The 26619-nt window shown below is 46.1% G+C and overlaps 3 protein-coding genes across 6 annotated transcripts; 1 reads left to right on the top strand and 2 right to left on the bottom strand.

Annotated features, from left to right (window-relative positions):
• On the bottom strand, window positions 6771–7930 carry LOC8065012 (ice-structuring glycoprotein). The gene has a single exon (XM_021450271.1). It carries the CDS (start codon window positions 7842–7844, stop codon window positions 6906–6908), a length of 939 nt encoding a protein of 312 aa, XP_021305946.1. The 5' UTR covers window positions 7845–7930; the 3' UTR covers window positions 6771–6905.
• Window positions 12381–18448, top strand: LOC110431203. The gene is made up of 2 exons (XM_021449935.1): window positions 12381–12504; window positions 17727–18448. Exons 1-2 carry the CDS (start codon window positions 12381–12383, stop codon window positions 18446–18448), a joined length of 846 nt encoding a protein of 281 aa, XP_021305610.1.
• On the bottom strand, window positions 15823–20065 carry LOC8065011. 4 transcript variants are annotated; one of them, XM_021448550.1, is made up of 4 exons: window positions 17713–20065; window positions 16716–16781; window positions 16215–16269; window positions 15823–16105 (listed from the first exon to the last, which is right to left on the bottom strand). In XM_021448550.1, the coding sequence occupies exon 1, from the start codon at window positions 19796–19798 to the stop codon at window positions 18944–18946; it is 855 nt and encodes a 284-aa protein (XP_021304225.1). In that variant the 5' UTR covers window positions 19799–20065; the 3' UTR covers window positions 15823–16105; window positions 16215–16269; window positions 16716–16781; window positions 17713–18943. The 4 variants fall into 4 exon arrangements, with proteins under 4 accessions (XP_021304225.1, XP_021304226.1, XP_021304224.1 ...); XM_021448551.1 differs by lacking the exon at window positions 16215–16269 and having other exon boundaries at window positions 16684–16781; XM_021448549.1 differs by having other exon boundaries at window positions 15823–16269.

Raw genomic sequence — 26619 nt, 5'->3', positions numbered from 1 at the left:
GTTACAGAACCTCCACAGCTTCTTAAGGGTCCTCTGCTTGCCCTGCAATTGTTCCCTATCGTGCAGCAAACCTGTGGCAGCATAGTATCTACTGCTCAACCCCTTCCAGCCAAATTTGTTCATTTGGCCTCCAGGGCAATTCCCATAGTGCATCTCTAGAACATAGCACTCGCAGTACTTTGTTAGGTTATCGGTTGTCCAATTTGCTTTGCTCTTGTGGACCTAAACCGTGATAACCGAGAGCACAAATTATATATAACATGAATAACGTAATCTCATAATTGCAGAAGACTATGAGGGCAAATTCAACATGCACTGTGCAGATCGGTGGAAATTATATATAACATGAATCAAGGAACCTATAGTACAATTCAACATGCACTGTGGCGGCAGCGTTGTTCGCGGGGTTATATGTACTATACTAATGAATTCTGTAATATGTTGAACAGATGTGTCCTAATTCATTGATGGAACAGAAAACATGGGAAGCTTCACGGCAGATAACAGCAACAGAAAAAGGTATAAAAGGATAATGCTATAAATGCTGAAAAGACCATGCAAGAAATGTTTTGAGCTTATTCTCGAAGGAAAAAAAAGGCATATAGCCCTCTCTTGTTGCTCCATTATTAGATATAAACGTGACTATGGATTATGGAAGCTCGTCAGTTCAGTAGAAAAGCCAGAACTCTTAGCTGCAATTTGCAAGGCAAGGGATAGGCAATAATATTTCAACAAAAAACAGCATGTCATGAACATCAGTTCACTCAGTCATGAATACAGCAAGAGAAAAAGGAACCTATACTAGTATACAACATGCAACATTTACAAAGATGGGGCGGGGTGTTTTGTACCTTCCCGGCCGATGCGTGTGCGCGGTGACCGCGTCCTCGGCCTCGTGATGGCGTGCGTGCAGATCGGGGGTTGCTGCCCCCGTCAGGCGACAGTCGGCCGCCGAAGCCGTCCTCGGCTGAAGGCTCAGTTGAAGGCGCTTGCCGAGGCGGGCGGAACAACGGACGCCGCGAACCGCCGACCGACGGAGCTCGAACGGGAGGCGGCATGAGGTCCCTGCTGCCGCGGAGATGCTCGGCGTAGTGGTCCACGTCTTCTGGCGCCCATTCCTCGCCAGCGTTGATGTCCAGGCCGTCGAACCCTAGGTGCGGGTTCGGGTAGGAGCTTGAACCAGTGCCAGAGCCGAAGGGGCTTGGACCGGAGGAGCCCCAGAAGTCCCGCGTCACGCCGCCGGCCCCAGATCCACTGTTGTGGCTCCGGTTGAAGGCACCCTGGTCGCCGTCGAAGCCACCGCTGCCATGCCCGGCCATGGTTCGCAAGGAACAGGCGAGGAGAGTACACGAGAAGGGTGGATCTACTGCTGGAACACGGACGCGACGGAGGAGAGCAAGGCGGCGGCCGAGGGCACGGACTGGAGGGACGAGAGCAGGGCTAGGGTTCGTGCGGGTGGCCGCGTATAACACCGCTCGCGGCCGGCCGTGGATGTTTGGGCGTGGATGTGTGCAGCAGGGAGGGGAGAGCGTCGCGGCGGAGGGAGAGGATAGCCTCGCGGCGGCGGAGGGAAGCAACGGGGGGAGAGGAGAGCGTCGCGGCGGCGGAGGGAAGGAACGCGAGAGAGGAGAGCGTCGCGGCGGGCGGTGTGCGCGGCGGGTGGGCGAATGCGGAAGGGTTAGGGTTTCACGCGGCGCCCGGGTAAAGAACGACCGCGCCCTGGAATTGGGCTGCCAGAGCCGCCGTTTCAGGCTGCGAAATTGGCCCAAAAAATTTCGGGCCCGTTTACTTCCAAAAGGCCAAATTGCAAATTTTTTTGCAATTTGGCCCAAAATTTCGGGAACTAAACAAGGCCTAGGTGTGTATATATGCATGTAAACAATGGCAGGGCACACGAGGGCGGGCATCTTCTTCAGGCATGAGCTAAGCTAGCAGAGTATTCTATCGATGCATCCATCCGATCCATGCTCGATCGATCGGCCGTCCATGCTATCATTTGGCCCCGTACGTAGCATACGTAGCTAGCTAGCTACCAGTAGCTCGGCGCGCGCGCTAGCTAGCTAGGTGCCAGCAGAAGGCAGGCATGCATGCCAGCCACCGTGTTCTCGATCTGGCTTGCAGCGCTTCGCTCGCCTCCTCCGCACACACACACACACACACTAGCTAGCCAGCAGACCGACGAGCTGAGTCCACGCTAGCTCCACGGTCGTCGTCGTCGTCGCCGAGATGGAGATGGACAACGGGGATATATATATATATATATATATGATCGCACATGCACGCGGCTGAGACGATGCTGTTCTCTGCAGTAGGCACGCCAGCAACCGGACACGCGGCAGGTGAGGCGAGATTCGTTTATTGCCCGGCCGGCGCAACAGCCGGATCCATGCACGTACACACGCAACATCTCGATCCACCATACGTGCGTGCGTGGTGTCTGCTCGCTCTCTGGCTCCATGCATGCATGCATGCGATCGATCGGGGGACAGCATATTCCAAGTGTTCCGTCGTCGTCTCCGATCGGCCTGCATCGCCCACCCACACAACATGCATCAATAGAGTACGTACTACTCTAGCCGCAGGCCGCACGACTGGCTGCAGCTCTGCTACCCCGGCCGGCCCAGCCCTGTCATCAACTGCCATCATCTGCATTATTATTTTATTTCCGATCCATACATATCCAGCTAGCCTACAACACACACACACACACACGAGCTGCTAGCTCAGCTTAATTACTCAGTCATTAGTCCGGCCTCACCCTTAATCTTATTGGGTTGTTGAATGCATGCATATGGCGCGTCAATATTGTCATCGTGTGCATGATACCTATATATATATATATATTCATCCATCGGACAATGCATGTTTTGGTTCTTATGCCTACCATATCTACTACCTGCTGCTGCTGGTTCTCTGCAATAATAATCCAAGCATATATATTTTAACCATATATTATACTTTTTAATATTTTGCAGCAACACATATATTTGAAGCTGCAAAATATATTTCAGACCACAATCTTATACAACCAAAAAGAAAACAATTAAAAGAGCAACTTCCAAGAGACAATTGACAGATTTTTTATACTCCCTCCGTATAGGATTTAGAAATCGTTTTGGACAAGATTTGAGTCAAACATTTAGAATATAAATCATCAATAACTTTTAAATTGTTGAGTTTGCAAACGTAAAAATTATATGAATAGATTTGTCTTGAAAAATACTTTCATAAAAGTATAGATATACCATTTTTCCCTAAATATTTTTATAAAAATAAAAGGTCAAAGTTGTGTTTTGGAGACCGTGTCGCTGTCCTGAATGACTTTTAAATCCTATACGGAGTCATTTTGGACAAGATTTAGGTCAAACATTGAGAATATAAATCATCTATAACTTTTAAATTGTTAAATTTGCGAACGTGAAAATTATATAAATAGATTTGTCCTGAAAAATACTTTCATAAAAGTATACATATATAATTTTTTCCTAAATATTTTTATAAAAATAAAAGGTCAAAGTTGTGTTTTGGAGACCATATCGCTGTCCTGAACGACTTTTAAATCCTATACGGAGGGAGTAGTCAAACAATGAAAACATTACCTATTGTCTAAACAACAATAAAATATCACAGGCGCCTGAATTATAGGAGTACATATTATGCCTCAATTTTCTTTAATTCCATTCCTTATGTTTCAGTGCTTATCTCAACCTAATTCTTTTAGTTTTATATATAGCTAGGTCCATTATTCATAAACTTTGGAATACAAACGCCTGCCAACTTGGATTTATCATGTATCATGTTGTCCAACGATGCTTTGTTTTAGTTTACCGGCGTGCCGATCGACTGAAAACACAACTGGTCGACCTGTACCTGTATGTCCACATGCTAACGTCTTCTGGTCCAAGCTACAACCTTAATCATCAATTCATCATCACATTATTTTTGAATGAAGGAAAAAAAAATGCTTTAATGTTTGTGTAGTACGTAGGTGCTCTCCCATCATCATATCACCAGGACACCACAGATGCATCATTGTACATCTAGATAGAGAATACTAATGTTTTTTTTTGAAGAATTAGAGAATACTATAATGTATATGCATTGTGTGTATATTATATATATATATATATATATATATATATATATATATATATATATATATGCCAGTCTTAATAATGTTGCACGAATGGGTTGTCGTCCTCCAACTCCAACTCTTAGGGCTATCTCTTGGCCTCTCCTACCGGCTGCAGTTAGCTGCAGAGGTTGAGTTGTTGGTTTGCGCACGAACGCTTGCATTATATTATTTGCGTCTTCTTTTCCCTTTCAGCTAACAGCCGCCAGATCCGCAAAGAGATTTCCTAGACATGAATCTTTGACAAAAAAAAAATAGAGACAGAGAGATTATTTGCAGGTAGCTAGCAGAATATGCTTCATTATTGGAACAAGAAAATAATGCTAACCAGATATATATGTGTTCATATATACAGTCAGTGGGAAATCGTGCTCAATTGATATCGAGCGAGCGCGCTAGCAGACGTTTATTTGGGTAATCATATATTTCTAGGTCCATTGATTTTACTATTAGGGAGGATAGGAGAGTATCTTAGCTATTTGATTATAATCGCCAAAACTCAAGAATAATGGCAGCTAACCACCGTATTTCCAGAGAGAGATTTGATTCTAGCAAGGACAAATTTGCATTGCACGAATGGGCGTAGGTCCCATCAAACAATTGCTAGTCCAGTTTATTGTTTATACTACAAAGTCTAGAATCTTATCAATCCGTATGATCCTTATCTGTTGGGTTTCGTAGTTTAGTTTTAGTATCAATTAGCAAGCAAAGTGAGCTCTGCAAATAGTGGGTTGCTAGTTTTTTTTTCGTTGTATGACCAAAAGCTCTTAAAATGTTTGTTTGTTTGAATGTAATTGCCATCTCTCGATGTTTCATCGCCCAAATCCTACAGATCCATATTATCTTTTTTGCCCTTAAACATATCACCATATTCTTATAATACTGCTCATGCTTAGTGGAGTTACTATTGCCTCAAGAAGATAATACTAGCCGGCCCTGTTACCACGCAAACACATCCATTGACCATTGGCACAAGCATTCTAAAATAAAATGTGGAACCATCACCAACATCAGGCAGTAGCTAATCTCTGGCCTACTATTTATACCACTCTACAATATTGTTCTGAACAATGCTACGTATATGACTATATTTGTTTTCACTTACGACCAGCTTCTCAAGAGAAAAATCCGACTATGTCTCTTGCATTGCTCACGAGGTTCTCATCCTTGTGCTTGCACAAGGAATCGATCGACCAATAGCACATGTTTTTTTACAGTTCTTTCAAAACATCAGTGTCGACTGAATATGTTTTCTTCTCCTTGGTTATCGCCATGAAAGGTGTCAAAATTTGAGCCAATGTCGTTCTAATTGACACATTCCATTTAGTTATTTCTCCTTTATCGACATTGATGATTATGCTAAAATTTTCTATTTAATTTAGATTTTTCTAATAATTATTAGGACTTTTAATTCATTTTGAGATCAAACGATTAACATTCATAATATTTTATTTAAATTTTTTATTTATTAATTTTGTTTTGCATGGAGATGGAGTCTTTATGTAGACATTTTCCCTACCCATTAGATCCACCTAAAATTCAATATTTAATGCTGGACCTTTTCTTTTTCCTGATTAACACACCAGAATTTCTATACCCTCTCAGGTGAATGTAGTGGCTCTTTTCAACATTGTTGTATGAATACAGTAGATACATTTTATCTTTTTGTGATGGAACTTACCCCACATAATCGATAATACAAACATTTTGCAGTGGTTTCATCACACATGTGGCCAATGTTGTAAATATATATATATTAACTAAGGGCAACTAGTTTCGTTGGTTATCTTGTCAAATTGTAAAAAAAAATGTACAAATTAAACTAGAAAAGTATAGTGTTCATCCTATCAAATAAGAGAAACAGAAGGAGTTAAACTAGGAGTTCAAAATATAGGGGTATATGCTTGTTAGGTCTACTAAAAAATTATACTTAAGATGTAATATAAACCACACTATTAGAGAAAAGCTGAAACAAGTCATTTTGATCCATCTACTTAGAGGCTTAGAGGCAAGAGCTGTGCGTATATGACTGTGCGGCCATCGTGCTTAAATTTATCAAGTTGATCAAAGCCTAAATTTTTAAAAACCTCTGAGTAGTGGTGCATCGCGCCCAATGACCGACTATGTGTCCACCTCCTTTTATTTAGTGTTCAATGTCTGTGAGATCTTGGGCAATGTTCAATAGAATAGTGGTGCATTGATCAGTTTTGTCTCTCATTCGAACGCGCAATAGTGATGTGTCATCAGGAACTTGATCTAGATCCAGATCAGAGCCATGGTTTCACTTAACAACAGTGAAATCACAGAGATCTTAACTCGAGCAGTTTGCGTTAATGGAGCATGTTCTCCAATCTCCTTCGCTCACATATATTTATGTTACAAAGTAATCCCTCTATTTCAAATTATAAATTATCTTATTTGGTTTTTTCTAGATAAATAGTGTTTACTATACAGCTAAATATACGTTATGTCTAGTACATAGCAGCAAAAAGGTATGTACCTAGAAAAGGCGACGTAGTATTTTGTATATGCGCTGCGTGCCAAAGAAACGGGTTTAAGCTTATGAACACGAATGCCGATCGAAAGTGGTTGTCTGATGAAACGTAAGCGTATATCACAGTTCACAGGAATGCACGCATTTGAACAAGAGCCAAATAAACAAGCTAGAGCTTTTTTCGTCCAATAATAATCTGTATGTACACTTGCATTTTTGGGTTAACAACGACATTATATTTTGGAGTGTTGTGTTTGATGGATGTCGAAAACAATGCAATCAGCATGTCTGGGTGCGAATGTTGAGCAGTGCGACTCTAGTGTGCAGGATGCTCCTGAACACCTTGTCACTCCCGGCTTCCATCTCGGCGATGCACTCGTGAAGCTGCTCCATCTTCTCCAGCGCAGCCAACTCCCTGTCCTCATCGGAGGCGGCCGCGGCCTGCTTGCTGCTCCTGGTGACCAGAGACATGAGCGTCGCCGTCGCCGCCGGTTTCTTGGAGGAAGCAGACGCGGCTGCGGCGGTGGCGGCGGACGAGACGGCCTCGAGCGCGGAGAACACGGCGGCGGACGCGGACGCCGCGGCGGCCAGGGCCTCGACGAGCACCCCGGACACCTCGACCTCGGCGACGGTGGTAGCCGCGGGCGTCGTCGTCGTCACTGCCAGCTGCGGGTGCCTGGCGGCGGCGCGCGCGGAGGACGCGAGGCGTGCGAGGTCCTTCTCGGCGTGGCGGTGCGCGCGGACGGCCGACGCGAGGCGCGCCGCGTCACGGCGCCGGAGCGCGGCCTGGGCCTCGGCGGCGTGGCGCCTGAGGTCGACGAGCGTCTCCCGGAACGCGCCGTGCGCGTCGGCAAGGGCGAGCAGGCCGTCCAGGAGGCGGTCCGAGAAGGCGGTGGCGGTGGCGGTGGCGAGCGCGGCGCGGGGCTCCGGGAGGACGAGGAGCTCGGCGAGCGCGGCGTGGAGCGCGTCGAGGTGGGCGAGGCCCGAGGAGGGCGTGGAGGTGGTGGTGCAGGGGTCTGCGCCGGCGGTGGCGGCCCAGGCGCGGACGGCGCCGGTGGTGGCGTGGAGGTGCGCGAGCAGCGGGTGGGCGCGGCAGGTCGGGAGGCTGATGGAGCGCACGTGGCGCGCCTGTTTCTTGGTGGTGGAGGAGGTGGAGGAGGAGGAGGAGCGCGCCGGGCTCAGCGGGAAGGAGATGGAGCGGCCGAAGGAGGGCGCCATTGGAATTGGTGGTTGTTGCAAGATGGCTTGCTTGCTCTGGACTCTGGAGCCTCAGCTCGTTGTGGTGGAGAGGCCGGGGAGGAAGAAGGGGTATATATATATATATATATATATATAAAGCGGAGGCGGCGGCCGGAGCGACATGGGGGGGGGGGGGGGGATGGATATGATAGGAGGGAGGGAGGGCATGCAGCGCCGGCGCGTACGTGGCGGTGGTTGGTGGCGCAATGGCAGGCAGGATCCGCGAGGGACGGGGACGCGTGCATGGCTGCTACACGAAGCGAAGGGTGGTTGGTGGAGCTCCATGCATGGCCTGCTGCTGGCTCTGGATGGATCGGGGGGATCTCTCGGATCTCTCTCTCTCTCTCTCCACTATCCCTGCGGCCACGCGCCGCCACCCATGCTTGCCGTTGGACGCGCACGCACGCCATGCGCAGCGTGTGTCAGCGCAGCAGGGATGGGCAAGAGAAGATGCAACCGCGCCGGGATGGGGCACTGGATGGGCCGAGCGAGACCGGCCAATGCCAATCATTTGTTGGGTTGGGCGCCGCGGGCGGTCTGCTCTCTCTCGAATGGCGCGCGATCGCATTGTTCAGTCGGTGTTGGGGTGGTGGGTGGTGCATCGGAACGGATCATGGCGGGCGGACGGCGACGCGCCGGCGGACCGGTCCCCGGCAGAGGAGGCGCCCGTGCGAGCCGACCTGTCTGTGTCTCACGCACGTCGATCGTTGCGTGCGCGCGCGCATGGCCTTGCACGGCCCGCAGGGCGATCGATGAGATCCGCCACTGTCGTGTTGGTGAACGACCGATCGATTTGCCGGCCGGCCGGTGTGCATGCTAGCTACCCGCCCCGCCCGGCCAGTACTTGCTTACTTCTCCATCACACATTCACACAACAAGATTATATTTGTGGTGCAGTACTGGTCTGCGTGCGTACGTGCCTTGTACCAGCTGTGCCAATGCAACCTGAGAGTACGTATTTCATTTTTCGTGCTTCCATGCGCTGCTTATGTAAATATAATATAATGCGCGCAGGGTTGATATGCTTCATTTGTATATATCCAACCAGTCAAGTCGTAGCTCACCACGCATATCGTCTCCATCCATACACATGTTTCACAACGGCCATCGGCTGCATGCTACCTCCTCTCTCTATCTAACAGTATATCCAGCTGAGCCTTGCCTTATTCAATTCAACCGCCGGCAGCTTCCGGATCCGAGTATCCGACGACGTGCACATCCATCTCCAAATCATTTTTGGAAATAAATACACGGTGCTCCAATGGTACTTCCATCTTATTACATGCGCGCATGCATTTTTCTTTCCTGCATACTCCTCAATCCAAGTTAGGATTCTTTAATTTGTTAGAGTTCCGACAAGATCTTCCTCCCCTTATATATAGACTAGTAAAAATATCCATGTATTGCAATTGGACGTATGATTTATTATAGTATATTTCTCATGTCAATAGTAATAAACTATCTATTTTATTAAACTTATTAATTGGGCATGATCCAACCTTAAATAAATCAAACAAAGTCTAAGACCCATCGACCTCGGTGTTGGGGGCTGAGTACTGCCTTCCCCCGCCATCAGCTTAGGAACTGGATGGGAACCTAATTGTTGCAGTCCTATTGATGATGCTAGAACATTGGATGAATGACATGACAAAAACAAAAGGCATAGTACCTCTTTGTTATGTCACCATCATTGGCCACTACCAGGCATAGTATCCTCTGAAATCTTTGCCTTATAATTCAATCAAGCTCATGGAAGCCATGAAACCATGTGAGTCATCCAGCCCAGCCTTCACCTTGACACAAGTGCCCTCATGTTGCATTGGGCATGGATGTCTCATATGGTCAAATGACAGCCATGAAAGAAATAAGTAAGGTACAAAGGCATGTACCATCAAAGATACAAGTGAACCAAGATCATCAGAGCCATGGAAGCGTGAGACACGTCCATCCCAGCCATCACCCCATCATAAGAAATGTGTTATTTGGGAATGGACGTATTACACGGTTTGATGACAATAATGATAGCAGCACAACTCAGAAGAATACTATTGAAAGAAATGACATCAAAAAAAGAGGCCTCAACTAACTTTAATCAAACATGAAGTGAGTAGAAGTCATCATTGGTAGCTGCCATCCAAATGAATAGAGGAAGCAAGGCAAGTCCAACAAACTCAGAACCTGTTCTTCAAAGCCCCAAAGGCTCTCTCCACTGTAACTCTAAGAGAAGAGTGCCTAAGGTTGAAGAGCTCTCTCTTATTTTGGGGTCTGTTGGAGCCATACTCCCTCAAATGGTACCTTGTACCACGAAAAGGAGGTAAGAAATTAGGTCTGATAGCGTACCCAGCATCCACAAGGTAGAGTTTACCTAGAAAGGTTCAAAAGGGCTACGGTTTAGATTTCATATAATTGAAGATGACTAACACTGTCTATATGTGGTTTGGATTTTACCTGGAGAGACTCTAAGGCTGTCATGCCTCTGTATGGCATAAGGCAAAATAAGGGCATCATGTGCATACGCTTCCCAACCAGCCAGCATATAAGTGAACCTCAAATCAAAGTCCACTGCTGCTAGTACATTTTGTATGATGGTGTGCTTCCTAACTCTAAAGGCAGCTTGTATCCTCCTAGGCACTCTAGCTAGGACATGTGTCCATCAATTGCTCCTATGCAGTCCTACGTAGTAATAAAGAAAGTTTGTGAAATAGATAACCCCAAGGTGAATTAACTTGTGATGACTACCAATGAAATGGAGGGAACACCAACCTTGAAGAAAAGGGTACCGCCTTATGCATTCAAGAATCCTAGAATGTACACTATTACTAGGAGGAACAATCATTTCATTCCTCAACTCCCCTACTGCATACAACACTCTCTGAAAAAACCTACTGATGGTCTCCACTGACCTCCTAAATGTGAGGTCTACTACTCTGAACCTCTCATTGTGGCCATGATGCAAAAACATTGCTACTTGTTCTTCAACAGTAGCATGTATGCTGTCTGTTACAAGACCTCTAGTGCGAAAAAGATCACAAAGCTAGAAAAAAGGTGGCCTTCTCATCCTAAGCAGATTAACACAATGCACATCATCTAAATTGTAGATATAGTTAAGGTTGTTAATCCTTTGTTGGTCTCTCTCTGTCAGAGGCCCGTAGGTAACTGACCGAGCGTCTGCAACTCTTCTCCTAAACCACATAAAAAACCAATATACCACAGCTACAATCATAGCAGCTGCCGCTTGCCATCTAGCTTGAAGTCCATTTCTACGAATAGGCAGTACATATGTATGGACTAATTAGCAAGGGAATGAACCATTTGAACCATTTATGTGTGAACTAAAAAGTAATAGGAAACAAGCATTAAAAAGGCTAAAAACATAAACGCGGTTGCCACACCGAAAGGTGCTCCTCCAGTGCCTAATCAGCCCTATGTGCTATAATAATCATCGACCTTAGCACTGAGCTCGGTTTCATCATAAAAAAACATTGTCATCAATACTATGCACACAGTCATGCTCAGGATGCAGACCAAGACACGAAACCACCAGATCTACTAGCAAGAATGGCAGATCTGCATCAGAAATGCACAGATCTACGAGGGTAGCATGACGAACCCTAACCAAAAAATCACGGCCAAAACAAAATTTCATGGTATGAAACAGAGGGAGAGAAGAGGGGTAAGACGAGGTATACCAGCCGAAGCACTCGAGAACCAAGAAGGTTCTTATTTGCCTGCAAAACGCCGGCGACAAACCGGCGCCGAGAAGAGAGAAGGAAGGGCACACCAGAACAGTGGAGGCAGGAGAGTGGAGGAATGGAGGCGTTAACCCTACCTCCAACCCCCCGCGCGCTTTTATCGTCGGATGGAGCCATGTCCCGCCAAGCGCCGCGCCGTCCTAGCTTGCGAGCAAAGGTTGCGACGAGCAGACGGAGGCAGCCAGAACAGAGAGGCCAAAATAAACGAAACGACACAAGCAAAGTATATGAGCAGGACAACCAAATACGGATCGACTATGGCCTTGTTCAGTTGGCAAAAACTTGTGAAAAACGGCACTGTAGCACTTTCGTTTTTATTTGACAAACATTGTCCAATTATAGAGTAAGTAGGCTCAAAAGATTCATCTCGCGGTTTACAGATGAACTGTGCAAATAGTTTTTGTTTTCATGTATATTTAATGCTCTATGCATGTGCCGCAAGATTCGATGTGACGAAGAATCTTGAAAAATTTTAGAAAGTCCTATATATCAAATAGAGTCGGATGGGCCTTTTCACGGACGGGCAACCAATCACGCCCCTAGTGACCGAGCAAGGAGCACGTACGGGAATAATATCGATCGCTGCTTCTAGCTGTGTGTCGTGGCGCGTACCAACGTTGGCAGGCTGCAAAGGCACTACGGGCACCAGCAAAAAAGACATGCATGCATTGCAGGCCGTACGTGCCGGGCCGATCGAGGCATGCATCGCGAAATATTCGCAGGCAGCAGGCATGTGTCTCTCAGCTGTATGCTTGCGCGCGCGATGTCGTTCCGGCGCCGGCGGCCGGGGGCAGGCACACGAGCGCGTCGGCGCGTTCGTCCAATATTTGGCCGGCCGCCGGCCGGGGCGGTGCCCGACACGACGATCCGCGGCCCGCGGGGTGGGAGTACGGTGGTGGTCCAGTCCAGCCAGGGCGAGAAGATCGGGGCTGGAGATAGACATGCACAGTAGTAGTAGTAGTAGTGCATGTGCTGATGTGCATGCAGATGCAGCCTCGTGTGTGTGTGCGCGGAACTGAAGATCGGGGCTGGAGATTGTCTTTGCCGAGGGCCAGACTTTGCCGAGGGCGTGCCCGAGATTTGGCTCTCGGCAAAGCCTCGAGCCCTCGGCAAAGGAAGCGTTTCCAGTAGTGTATTTCTATCATTACAACTTTACAAGGGCAAGGCCACAACTATGTGATTCAATATATTACTTCCATTGCCATTACTTTCATTGTTACTAAAATTAAAGTTTCTTTCAGATTTACAAGATTAATTCCAAACACATGAAAGAGATATCACTTGTTTACATGTCTTATTATCAACTATCTTCCTTTTGGCCTCCGTTGTTTTAGTAAGTCAAGTGCAAATTAAACTTTTACTTGCAGAAGTGGCAGTTATTCATTAAGAAGATCATGGTTATTTATTTACTTGCTTAAACTACGTTCCTATTGATTCTCTCTCTCAAAAAAAAACTATGTTCCTATTGACAATAATTTGGCTGTTTACAGGCCGCCCCCATCAAATTCATTAAGAAGATCAACATGGACACTGTTATCGATCTAGGCTTCAGCTATGTTCCTATATTGACAATAATTTGGCTGTTTGCAGTCCCATCAAATTCTTCAACTTATAATTTTTGTGGAAATTTTTGGATCTTGTAGAAATCACAAACCAGTGATCGACCTACATAGATGTTCGGATATCTTTATGCTTTAGAAATTTAGGAGTGATATATTTGAATGCTTGCACTTACAAAATTACTCTCTCCATATCTAAAAAAGTTGCATCATGTACGTTGAGCACGATCTACAAAATTACTCATCTAAGAAGTTGCACACGTACGCTCACGTCCATTTGGCTGGCCTCTGCCAAGCGCGGTGCTGGCCGCTGCATGCGCTCGCGTCCGTTTGGCTAGCTGCTGCATGACTGCTGTCATGGCTCGAACCCAGGATGCAACACTCAAATTGCTAGGCACTAGCCAGCTGAGCCAATTTATTTAGAGCTTCAGCCACCATATTTATTAGGGGCAGACATGGAAAATTAACTCATAATTAATCACTCCTTGGTTAGCACAATCATATCCTAAACGTCAAGAATTATGGGTATGTAAAGAGTATGATTTTATTTTTATGCAGGGTGACTAATCAAATGAGTAAAGATTGCCAAGCAAATTAATAAGAGTATTGTGTGAAGATTTGGAAATCAAAAGAGTTTGTTTGTTACAGACATGATTGGAGTTGCGTGATGCGGAGTCAGGACATATAGTTGGAAGTAAATTTAGGCCTTTCTTCTTACGTTGTAGTTTGGAGACTAGACACTGATCTAGAATGAATGCATTCTAGGACAAAGTTGTTATCATGGTTTCCCCTTTGTATGTTATTAACAAGATTATTGCTTACTTTGTAAAAAAAACGAGATTATTGCTTGTCAAATTAAAACACTAGTCGTGAACTGATCATAAATCAGTTGGTTGGGTTTCTTTTTTTTTGAGAGAGAGAAGTTGGTTGGGTTTCTTGTGGTGGAAACTGTCCACTGGTTCAAGTCCTCGACTTGACACGGGTACTCACATTATACTAGATTTATTCTATGATTTAACAGCGCTATGTTTTCATTGGGCCAGTCTCAATGCATAGTTTCATGACACAATTACCAAGACTATAAACTAGGTAACTGAGCCATAGGAGTTTCATGGGGATGAAACTCCTCTCTCATCTGATGAAACTCCTTCATTGAATGACCCTGCCAAGTCAGCAATTTTGCTTATGTGGCACCATATTTAATGTGCATGACACTATCATGAAACATGCATTGAGACTGGCCTTAATAAGCGATGTCCTCATCGACAACGAGGCATGTATAGTGACTTCATGAATATCGAGATCGATTCAGTTCTTCGGAGGTGCTCATAGGGATAGAATTTGCGTATTTGTATTCGATTTAACGGCGTTATGCTTTTAGTAGTAGGCAACGTCTCCATCAACAGCGAGACGCCTGTGGTGACTTCGTGAATCTCGATTCTCGAGATCTACTGATTCAGTCTTTCAGAGTTGCTCATAGAGATAGGGTTTTGCGTATGTGTGTTCTAGGGATGAGTGTATAGTGCGTGTGTGTTGGGGGTGTTTCCGATGTAATGCGTAATTCTAAAAAATAAAACATTGATCTCTATATTAATAGGAAAATTATAATTATCACTGAAGCTTTGTCAATGGGTAGACTATACTATTTTGGGTCATCCTATTATTTTTCATAGGCTTAAATATAAAATTCTAAATATAAGTATATTATAAATACGAAAAATAAAAACTGCTCATCAAATAATACCAACGCATACATGTGTTGTGCATTATATATAGCAAAATTTATATTGGCATCTCACCACTACTTATTTATACATTACAATAGACCATTGCAACGACGCATATAGCAACACATATGAAATGTGTTGGTAAAGATTCTTGCAACACCAATATGGACTTACAAGAGCATATGCCTCACCCTATAAATGTTTCCCACTCCAATACATTGTCCTTTTATAGTGTGTTATTTATTTTTACCATCTTCTGGACTTCTAATTTTTGCTAAGTCCACATACTAGCATGGATTCTATGAGCACATAACCAGATGTTCACCTACTAATTGGTTTAGTCTCAGCCATTAGATCGACATCGGAGTGCTAAGATTCATCCGTGTGAAACTCAAAATCAATCAAGGAACTCCAAAACGAACTAACACTCTGTTAAACCTCGGTATAATCCGCAAAATTCCAAGGAAAATTAGGTCTTGCTCTTTAATTTGCATAGTTACACATGGTCTTCATTTACATGCATGCATGTCACAAGATTTCAGAATGCAGAGTTATTATAAGTATAAATCAAGGTATCCATTCAAAAATGACTTAACTCTGCATTCTGAAATCTTGTGACTACAACATGACTTATTATACAAGGCATTTACAAATGCCTTCAAAAATGGTCAAAACGCCTTCAAAGACCTTTGGAGGCCTTTATTAAAACGCCGGCTAAAACATGGATGTAAAAGGTCTTTTGAGGCGTTTTCTCAAAATGTCTTTTAATGTCAACATTTAAAGGCATTTTCTTGCTGCCTTGAAAACTTTTTAGCGGCACTATAGAATTTGCCTTTAAACATTAACAGAGGCATTATTAGAAATGCCTCCAAAACCAAGGTATCCATGCAACCCTTTCGACCAATATCAAATTAGCACATTAACAATGAGAGCACACATTAACATTAACATTGGATGCATCGAAACTTTAAAATCTTTCGTACAGACATAAGCTTTCATCTCCAAATACCCACTACAATTGTTAGGTTCTCAGGTTTTCTGCTCCCTCTAGGATAAAAAGTATGACATGTTCACACCACGCCCTCACACACCCACCATATATAAGTATAAATCTAACTGAATAGATGTTGCCTCATCGCCATCCTTCCTGCTGTCCCCACTTGCCTCAATGCCATCCTTCCTGATCTCCAAATATCTGCTAACTGGATATAGAATCAGATTCACTGTAGTGAGTTATGGCACTTCCTTCAGAGTATTTATCTTGGCACAAAAAATAGCATTCAATGCAAACTATGATTCAAAAGGACCTACAAGTTTTGGCAAGTCCAGTAGATCCAATATTGTAGATATTTATGAATTCCAGTTTCTACGAGTGCAGGAGTGGATATCAGTCATTATTTTATTATTTGCAGAAAAGACAAATTGACATAAAGAAGTGAAACTATCTTTTGTAAAGATTGATAACATATCCTTTATAGTGATTGTAAACTATAACAGATAACACCTCGAGGTTTACAAGGCTACATAATTGCATTGCTCACAATTAATTCAAAACTATAAAACTATTGGCAGTATATGAGCAAAACAATAAAAGAAGGATTTCCGAATGTATTAGAGAGCTGAAAAACAACATATCATGTGAAGAAAAAACAACACAGCTTCTATTAGAGTGCTGGACATTTTTTTTCTAGCATGCAGGAAGGAGTGGTAACTGTACAATTGATGAACTATATATTCAATATAATTCAAAGTTGCTTACACTGGAAATGTAAACATATACCTGGCTCTACTGCTATCTCAAGGAGTACGAACCTGGATTCCCAGCAACGCAGATCGGCAATGGACGGAGGTCGCCTAAATGATGTGTGGTATCTGCACCTGCATAGCATAAAAGACACTATTATTTGTAACTAGGAGCATAAAGCTACAACCTAGCATAAAGCTCAAGTCAGCTGGGAGACCTTGTTGTTTGGAAATAAATTGGCAACATATTGTCCTGCTAACTTCCTCTTTATTAACTCATGTTCAGTTTGACATATTGTCCACACACACTGACGCAGTGTCGCATGGATGCTAGTGAGGAAGAGCATAAAACATAATTGCTCGCTGTGTTAAGATACTTCATTTTTCCATTCATTTATTACCATTGTAAATATTGGAGAGTATCTCTTCTAATTATCATCACAAATCAAGACACCAATCTCTATTGATCACGATTTGCGGTCTCTTGGCGCTTGTGCATGTGTCTCATCATCAAAGCATCCATTGCTCACCTCTAACAAATAATTATTTCTGCAATTACAGCAAGGATAAGGTATCCTAACCTACTGTGCTGAAGTAGCAAAGGCAAATTCTACAAAGTTACAAAGGCCTTAATCACGCTCGACTGGCCACTTTAAGATGCAACTATCAAAATCATCGTGCTACAGAGTTAGACTCAACTAAGGAAAATCATGAACACTTTCTAAGTATTACCTAGGCATTCTCATCCACTACTTGTCCATAGTGACTGCAACACTATATAAATCTCACTGCAAAGAAAATAGGTTGCCTAATGCTGAAAAGGATAAGACGAGAACACCTATCAAAACTGAACATCATGTACAAAACAATAATTTAAATATACAAATCCCTGGTGATGGGCGCATACTCCTTATCCTAACTACTGAAGATATTGGAGATGATCTAGAGTGATAGTTTGTATAAGCATTTTCACAAACAGGTGGTGAGCATAAGACATTAGCATACATAGATGATTGAACAAAGTGAACAGATTAAGCGCAAACCGGAAATGGATGTAGTTGCTGACCTATGCATGAGCAGGGGCAGGAGGGGAGCTGAAGCGACATGGGGAAGCAGAGCTGGAGCCGGAGTCAGGGAGGGTGCGGGCGGTTTGGCTTCCACAGGCTGTTGGTGCTGCGGCGGATCGAGGCGAGCCGCAAGAGCGACGTGGCGACATGGCAGTGTGGACGTTTGGTCGTCACCGCTCCACGAATACCAACACCCGGCGGAGAGGGGTCAGGATCGAGGGCGGGGGGCGGAGGCGGCCAGGTCCGATTGCAAGGGCGGGGCGGAGCTATTGCAGCGGTGGTGGGCGGAGCCATGGCGGCTCCTCGTTGTCGTCCTCATCCAGCTCCACCTCCGCCTCCGAAGTCTTCATGGACACGAGCTCTCGGCTCGTCCTCCCACCACCGGAAGGCGAGCACCTCCATGGGCGGCAGTTCCTCGGCGGTGAAATTAAACGAATAGCTGGAGCAGGGCGGGGTGGGCACAGCCAGATCCGTGTGCAAGGGCGGGGCGGAGCCAGGGTGGCGGGGGCGAGCGTGATCCGTGTGCAAGTGCGGGGTGGAGCTAGGGCAGCAGGGGTGGCCATCGGCGCGGGTATGGGCGCGGGGAGTAGGCGGCGACGGAGGGTGACTGGATCAGGGGTAGGCGGGCGGTGCGGGTGGACGAAGACATGTATAGACTGCGGCCCTGCGCTGATCGCAAAGCGTGATATGCTATCCATATATTTTCATATTCCAGTATTTTTTCTGATGGACTAGCTGCCGCGCGTGACCGTGATCGTGATGGTTTGTACCACTCCAAACAGAACTAACGCGTAAGACAGTAAAGGCGTTTTTAGAAAAATGCCTCAAATAGTTGTAGCTTATTGAGGCATTTTTTCCAAAGTGCCTTTAATTGTTATAACTAATTGAGGCGTTTTTCAATTTGACCTTCAAAAATATATTTTTAGAGGCTTTTTAAAATAAATGCCTTTATATAATAAGAAATTAAGGCACTTTAAAGAAATGCCTTTGACAAAATGCCTTCATGTTGTAGTGTTGCAGACACATCACACATAATGATGATGCAGCAGGCGGAAACATATATACACAAGCGTAACTGCACAAAAACCTCACGTATTTACAGAGTTACAGTTACACTTATGCATCTTAATTTCTGACTGCTAATCATCAACAAGTAAACAGCATGCACATGCATGTGTTATGATTTACTAGATTGGAGAGATTAACTGATTAGATTGGAAGCTGGTGCTGCTAGAAGATGTGGGTGTGTATGTTGAGCAGCGCAACCCTGGTCTGCACGAGGCTCCTGAACACCTTGTCGCTGCCGGCCTCCAGGCCGTCGATGCACTCCTCCAGCCGCTCCACGAGCGCCACCGTCTCCATCTCTTCCTCCGACACCTTCTTGGCGCGGCACATGAGCGCCGCGGTCCTCTTGCAGGAGCACGCGGCGGCGGAGGCCGACGCGGACATGGCGGCGACGGTGCCGAACAGCGCGGCCAACGCAGCGGCCGTGGCGGCGGCGGCCTCGGCCAGCAGCCCGGCCACCTCAACCTCCGCCGTGCTGCCGAGGCCGAGGCGTGAGGGCCTGCTGCTGCCGGCGCCCGCGCCGTCCCTGGCAGCGGAGGCCGCGAGACGGGCGAGGTCCTTGCCGGCCTTGCGCTGCGACCTGAGCGCGGACGCCAGGCGCGCGCCGTCGCGGCGGCGCACGGCGGCCAACGCCTCGGCCACGTCCCGCTTCAGCTCCACCACGGCCTCCTGGAAGCTGCCGTGCGCGTCGGCGAGCCGGAGGAAGGCGTCCAGGAGGCGGTCGCCGGTGGCGGAGAGGGTGAGCGCGGCCTGCGCCTCGGGGAGGTCCAGGAGGTCGCCGAGCGCGGCGTGGAGCGCGTCCACGTGCGCGAGGCCCGTGGCGGCGCCGGTGGCGGCCGGGTCCTGCGCCCACGCGCGCACGGCGCTGATGTGCGCGTGGAGGTGCGCGAGGATCGGGTGGGAGCGGCACGGGAGGCTGACGGACCGGGCGTGGTAACCGGACGCCGCGCGGGACTTGGTCGACGACGACCTGGAGGGGCTCAGAGGGAAGGAGATGGAGCGGGCGAAGCTGGGCGCCATGCCTGCCTCCGCCGATCGATGGAGCTCGCTGCGCTGCTGGTGTGTGTCTGCGGCGGTGCGTGTTCCTCCTTGCTTATAAAGAGGCGGAGGCGGAGACGGTGGTGCGTGCGCAGGTGAAGCAGCAGCAGCCGGTGGTGTGGTAGCTCGCTCGTGTGTCGGCGTGGAGAGGTGTGCGTGGCTGGCATGTCTAGGTTAGCGGGCGCGGGCGGGCCATGTGTGCATGCTGCTGAAAACGATGGAGCTCTGCTGGGACGATCACGCTCACGCGCTAGCAGTGCCAGTGACAGTGTGGCCTTTGGGTTTGCAGGAGAACACGCTGAACGCGGTTGTCAGACAGCAAATAATGGCTGTACGCGTGATGTGACGCAGTAGCCACGTACGGTAGCAGGATCGTTCTTGGCCTCTGTTCTCTGTTTTTTTCTATACGTATTTCGCCATCTGATTTCAGATCGTCTGAATAAAATCAGCTGTTAAATACTCCAGTGTTGTAAAGCTTGTGCCTTGAGATTAACGATATTTTGAAGCGTTGATTGAGCAATTGCATGTTTTGTTTATACATTTTTGTGGGCAGCAGATCATCTCAAGTTCTGAATAAAATCTCATCTCTGAGAAAACAGATTTCTGAATAAGGTCGTGTGAACTGGTGGATATTAAGTAACAGTACACCGACGATTAATCAAACTAGCACACATTAATTAATGCAAATTCTATTTGTGTCCAGTCACGGTTTTAGTTTGGACGAACGACGAGACCAATAGAATGAGCACTTGCAATTGTGTGGGCAGGAGATCATCCGAAGTTGTAAATAAAATCTCGTCTTTGAGAAAACAAATTTCTACATAAGGTCGTGTAAACTGGTTGAGGTTTAGTAACTAGGCACACCAGCAGTAGTAAAGCAAAATAATGTATTAGTTGTGAGGTTTCAAAGGTAACAAGCACCAGAACTCAAACTCTAACACCATCAACCATGAATTAGTGTGCATGTTGCCACACCGCACGGGAGAAGGCACATTCCAAGATCAGGTGATGGAGATTTGAAGAGCACTGTAAGCACCGGAACTCAAAAACTATGGCGCCATTAACCATGAATCCAGTATAAAATGGTGCCACACCGCACGAGGGAAGGTGCATTCAAAGATTAGATGATGGAGGTTTGAATGGTGACATAAGCACCAAAACCTAGAAACTCTGGCACCATCAACCATGAATCCAGTACGCATGGTGCCAAACCACGGACAAGGCACATTCAAAAACTAGATGATGTAGGTTTGTAGGGCGACATAATTAAGCACTAGAACACAAAAACTCCGGCACCATCAACCATGATGAATCCAGTATACATGGTGCCATGTCACACAAAGAAGGCATATTCAAGGATTACATGATGGAGATTTGAAGGGAGACATATGCACCATATATAACTCGAAAACTCTGGCACCATTAACCATGAATCATCCAGTATGATGGTGCCACGCCACATGGGAGAAGAGGCTTTCAAATATTAGATGATGGAGGTTTGAAGGGCAACATAAGCACCAAAACTCGGTGGCATCATCAACCATGAATCTAGTATGGATGGTGCCATGCCACATGGGAGAAGGCACATTCAAAGATCACATGATGCAGGTATTTCAATGGCAACATAAGTACTAGAACTCGGAAGCTCTGGCACCATCAACCATGAATCTAGTATGCATAGTGCCACTTTGGACGAGAGAAGGCATATTCAAATATCAGATGTTGGAGGTTTGAAGGGCAACATAAACTCCTGAACTCAAAAAATCTGGCGCCATCAACCATGAATCTAGTATGCATGGTGCCACACCACAAGGGAGAAGGCACATTCAAAGATCAGATGATCCAAAGTTTCAGTCGCATTGTTGCACATGGGCGCAAATACCACAATACAAAAATAGCCTTTAGAATTCACCACTAACTTTTCTTCTCCTATTCTCTCTCTCTTTCATGCAACAGTTGGGCAACCGCCACCATCCTATGCAAGGCACCTAGTTCTTTGTTGGTTCCTTTGTTAGGCCGCCTTCAGCAGTCCTTTGTCAGTAATGAGCACCGAGTAGACAAAACATAGCAATGTTTGGCAGTCACGAGCCTTGCAATAAGGGAAGAAACCATGAGGCTATGCTCTACCTTGCCTACATCATCGCTCTCAAGCTTCACCCTAGACACCCTTATTACCCCTCGTGTGATCTAGGTATCTATCTTCTCTCTCTTCTTTGCTCTTAGTCCGTCTCTTCAGAATCTCATCTTCTCCCCCGCCTAAGACCAAGATGCTTGTATATGGCATAGATTATATTTGGCTTACCTATCACCTAGAAAGGCTCCACCGTAGCAACTTCTTTCTCCTCCCTCCACTCCTCTCCTGCTTTTCCCTTGCCAATGGTGAAATGGACGGTGATGGCGAGCTAGCAAAACACTAGATCCATGCCCTATTAGTCTAGATCCAGCATAGCAGGGGTTGGCGGACGTGGTCTTGCCTGAACCCCCCCCCCCCTCTCGACCCTGGCCTGTGGTGGCGATTGATGTCCATGCTAGAGTTGCTGCTAATGTGGCCTCGTTTAGCACATACTAATTCTTCTTCGGAGATGGACGACGACGACTGAGATGTTGTCAAAGATGCGCCTCATGAGGGCCAGCTTGGTGAGCAGCACGGCAACCTCGGGTGCACCACTTAGTCTATCCCATGCAGAGGTACACATGCACCACCTCGCCCGTGATCTCGTTGTTTGCCATGTACCCGAAGCCCGTCACTGGTGAGGATGAGGCACTCATGGTCGGGTTGGTCACAATCACCTCAATCACCCATGACATGTATGGATTCATCTATAGCCCATGCCCAATGGCTCATGACATGGTGTGTCTTGTAGAGGAAAAACAACTCAAGTGATTTGTGTAATAAAATTAATGATTCTATTCTATTGATTGATGTGTATGAACAGTGAGGCTGGACCCTGTTCCATTATCTAAAAAAATATGTATAGTGTGTCACAATTAACACATGTCTAATTATAAAAATACATGCCTAATAACATCATTAATAGCTAATTGATCATTAATGACTATTTCTAATACTAGCGAGGACATCGAGCAGGATCGGATGCACACAAGGCAACGGCCATTTTGATGTAAGATGTGCAATGGCCTGTTTGGATCATATCGTAGCGGGTTCGTTTATCTTATAAGCTGTACTTTTTTTTGTCAGCTAACATTGTTTTTGTCTAACAATCGTCGCAGCCCCATACGACTAAAATCGATGGAATGCTGGAGAATTGAATGCCTGGCCAGACAACCTTACCGGGCCGGGGGACACAACCAACGCAGACCTAAGGTTATTGTAATATTTGACCCCGTTTGCGAAGGAACAGGATGGCGTGGCTGTGTGTGTCGTTGGTGTTTGTGGGATGGCAGGGGCGGCACGCAGCAGGGACACGAGGTGTGTTCACCCGTTGCAGCAGGCCGGGGGTGCCATGGCGACATGATCCGCGATGCATGGTCGCAGAGAGGCACACGCAGGGGTTTGGTTTGGCTTTATTGTTTTGTTGCTTTGCTTTGCTCGCTAGCTAGCTTACGCGTCCAGATCTGAAAGCTCGATCGGGGAGGACACGCATTGACGCTAGCTGCATGATAAACACGTCGTTAGAGCTAGGTAGCTAGCTCCGTAGCAGTAGCAGGTAGTAGGCATGCAGACAGCTCGCACATGCATGTGTCTCTCGATCGATCGAGCTCCCAACCACGACCTGCTTGGCGTCTTCCTCTAGTATAGTACTACTATAGTATTAATTAGGAGAGAGTATCTCTGATCAGTGGCGAGGTTTAGTTTAACAATGATGCCTGGCTCGATCAATGGCGTACGTAGTGCTGGTTTGAGGAAGCGGACGACAGAGAGAGGGAGACAGGATCCGGGAGGCATGGCGCACGACGACAGGGCCTGCTTGCATGCGACAGAGAGCGAGCGAGCGAGCGCGCGGGACCTGATCGAGGCTGGCAACTTCTCGGCGGGTGGACATGCGGCCTGATGAGATGCAGATGCTTCGCTCGTGCTTCGTGCTCCCTGCTGATCGATGCTCCTGCTCCTGCATGCACTGCATCCATGGCCGGCTCTTGCATAGTATATACTGCAGCGGACCGCGCCATTTGCGGTGGTGCGCCGCTCGAGCGAGCCTCGATCGCTTGGAGCTAGCTAGCGATCGACTCACCTCTGCTCTCGATCGGATCACCGCTCGATCCGGCCGGGACCGACAGGGACGACGACGACATGTACGGACGCAACGACAACGGCTAGCTAGCAGGTGTTGCTCTCTCCAGCTAGCTGATCGACCTTCAAATGCCAGGCCCCTAGATAATCATGCACTTCATCGGCTAGTATGTGCAGTGGTTCGATCAAAGTCATCCGCACCATGTTATTTCTCAGCTCATATACGGGCACATGTGGTGGGGCAGCCGGCAAAATAGAGAAGTGGGTATGTCGATGTCCATATGTGTACGGCAAAATAGAGAAGTGCATGGCATGGTATATATAGTTGCAGATAATTATGAGCACGTAAATATTTTTTAGATAATGGAACAGAGGTCTGTTCCCGCCTCTACATCTCCGAGAAGATGTACACGGCAATTTATTACAACCAAACGAGTACTTAGACACACAACACCGACATGAGAGAACTGCTAGCACAATCAATATATACTAGAACATTGAATAAAAATGAGACTAAACTTCAATTAATTCTATTTGAAATCTTCTGTCCAAATTTCATAAAGAATTTGCACGATGACCGTTTCCAACAGCCTACGGCGATCCTTGAACTTCTTCCTCTCCTCCTTCCTACTTACGTATAGCAATGACCATGCATGTTCGGATATGTTTCACTGAAAATTACCTGCAAGAGAAAGTGTTGGATTTGACGCCCTTGAGAATTATGTGATTTCTATTCAACCATATTCCCCAACATAGAGCTGTAGCCCCGAACACCATTAAGTCAAGAGCCAATCATGTTTGAGATGCTAGACGATGGTTGAATTCCAAACCTGATATGAATTGTGTTCCAAATAAAACAAGCAAAGTAACCATAAAAAAAATGTTATATAGTCTCAAAAGAGCTGCAGCAACAAACATTTTAGATCACCATATGTCAATTCCTTTTTGCCAGATCGTCTTTATTTAGAGTGTGACCCCCTCTTTAAGGTATCAAAGAGAGATCTTATTTTTTTAGTGGTACCTTAATTTTCCAAACAGAGCATATGTGAGGAACTACGCCACATTGTAAGATAGACTTATATTTGGAGTGAACTGAAAAGATACCACTATTGTGTAAGTCCCAAATGAAAATATCTTGGTATTTGGTAAGATTTACCGTACCCTTATTATTTTGATACTAGCTAGCTTGTACCAATCAATCAAATTGTGATCCTTCAAAGCCCTCCAAAAAGAAAAAATCAATGGGGGTAGTGCTTAAGACTTTAGCGACCGTGTCATCCTTTGTTTTTCTTATGATGTGGTAAAGATTAGGGTAGACTACTCCTAGTGGTTTATCTCCAATCCAAGTGTCTCCTCAAAATCTAATTATGGCGCCAATATTAACTTGGAAATGCCCACATTCCAAAAATTGATCTTTAACCTTCATAAGTTCTGACCAAAAATGAGTCACCGGGTTGTTTTTCTGACTTGAAGTTATGGTTTTGTTGGACACGTGTACTTATTTTTCAAAAGGCTTTGCCATATACCGTCCTCATTAATCAATTTATTTAACAATCATTTGCTCCGAAGACACTTATTTTGGATCATTGGACGGCAATATACTCCATATTGGACGGCAATATACTCCATTTAGTGACATCATATGTATTTTCAGTTTAGAGATATATGTCGATATGCCATATGTATTTTCCCTCTCTCTCTCTCAAAAACGCTGTGGGGTAGATAATAAACGAAACGTCCAGCACGCAGGGACTAATCACAACATGACAACATTCAGTTGACAGATAAGCAAAGCGAGGAGGTGTACCGCGCGCACCAGTTGGGTAGAGATGTAGGTGGCCATTTTTTAGGGCAAATGCATAGGAGTAGGCATCAACTGTTGCTGTTGGATTGGTTTGTGTGTGTGTGTGTATAGTACGTAGTACTAGTAACAGAGAAGTAGAGATTCCCGGCCGGTCCCCCCCAGCCCCTCGTGCGGGTTGTCGTAAGTCGTCGTCGTCCCCCAACTTTTTACTTTTTGGCATTTTTTTTAAGAAAATATACATTTAGCCTCATCTAGAACTTAAACTCATGTTTAGACCCAGTGGATCGGCGCCAGGACTCGTGGCTCCGAGGTTACACGTCTCGGCGCCACAGATCTTGGCTCCGAGGTGTTCACTCGCGTACAGGTTGGCATCATATGTGGCGAAGACGTGGCTGGTACCTCAGAGACACAGATCTTGGCGCTGAGCTCGGAGCCACAGATCTTGGCGCCGAGCTAAAAACAAGTGAAAAGACATGTCTTGTAACAGTGGCCGTGCAGAGACAGAGGACGAGCGTGCGTGGTGCGTGGAGGATGACCGAGGCAACAGGCGTGGGCCTGTCCTCTCGCTGGCTCACCGTGGCGCCCTCTCCTTGTGGCTGGCTCTGACCAGGAGTAGGAACGTGATAGCTAGTACTGCTAGAGTAGCATGCATGCCTACAGTAGCTATAGCTGGTTTTGATGGTTTAGGGTTGAGGCCTTGTTTAGTTCTCCAAAAATTTTGCAAAATTTTTCAGATTCTCCGTCACATCGAATCTTTAGAAGTATGTATGGAGTATTAAATGTAGATGAAAATAAAAACTAATTACA

Source organism: Sorghum bicolor, chromosome 10, assembly GCF_000003195.3.
Source record: "Sorghum bicolor cultivar BTx623 chromosome 10, Sorghum_bicolor_NCBIv3, whole genome shotgun sequence".
In the NCBI taxonomy this organism is placed as follows: Eukaryota; Viridiplantae; Streptophyta; class Magnoliopsida; order Poales; family Poaceae; genus Sorghum; species Sorghum bicolor.
The sequence above is the reverse complement of the archived record's forward strand: the minus strand, read 5'-3'. Positions and strand labels throughout refer to the sequence as shown.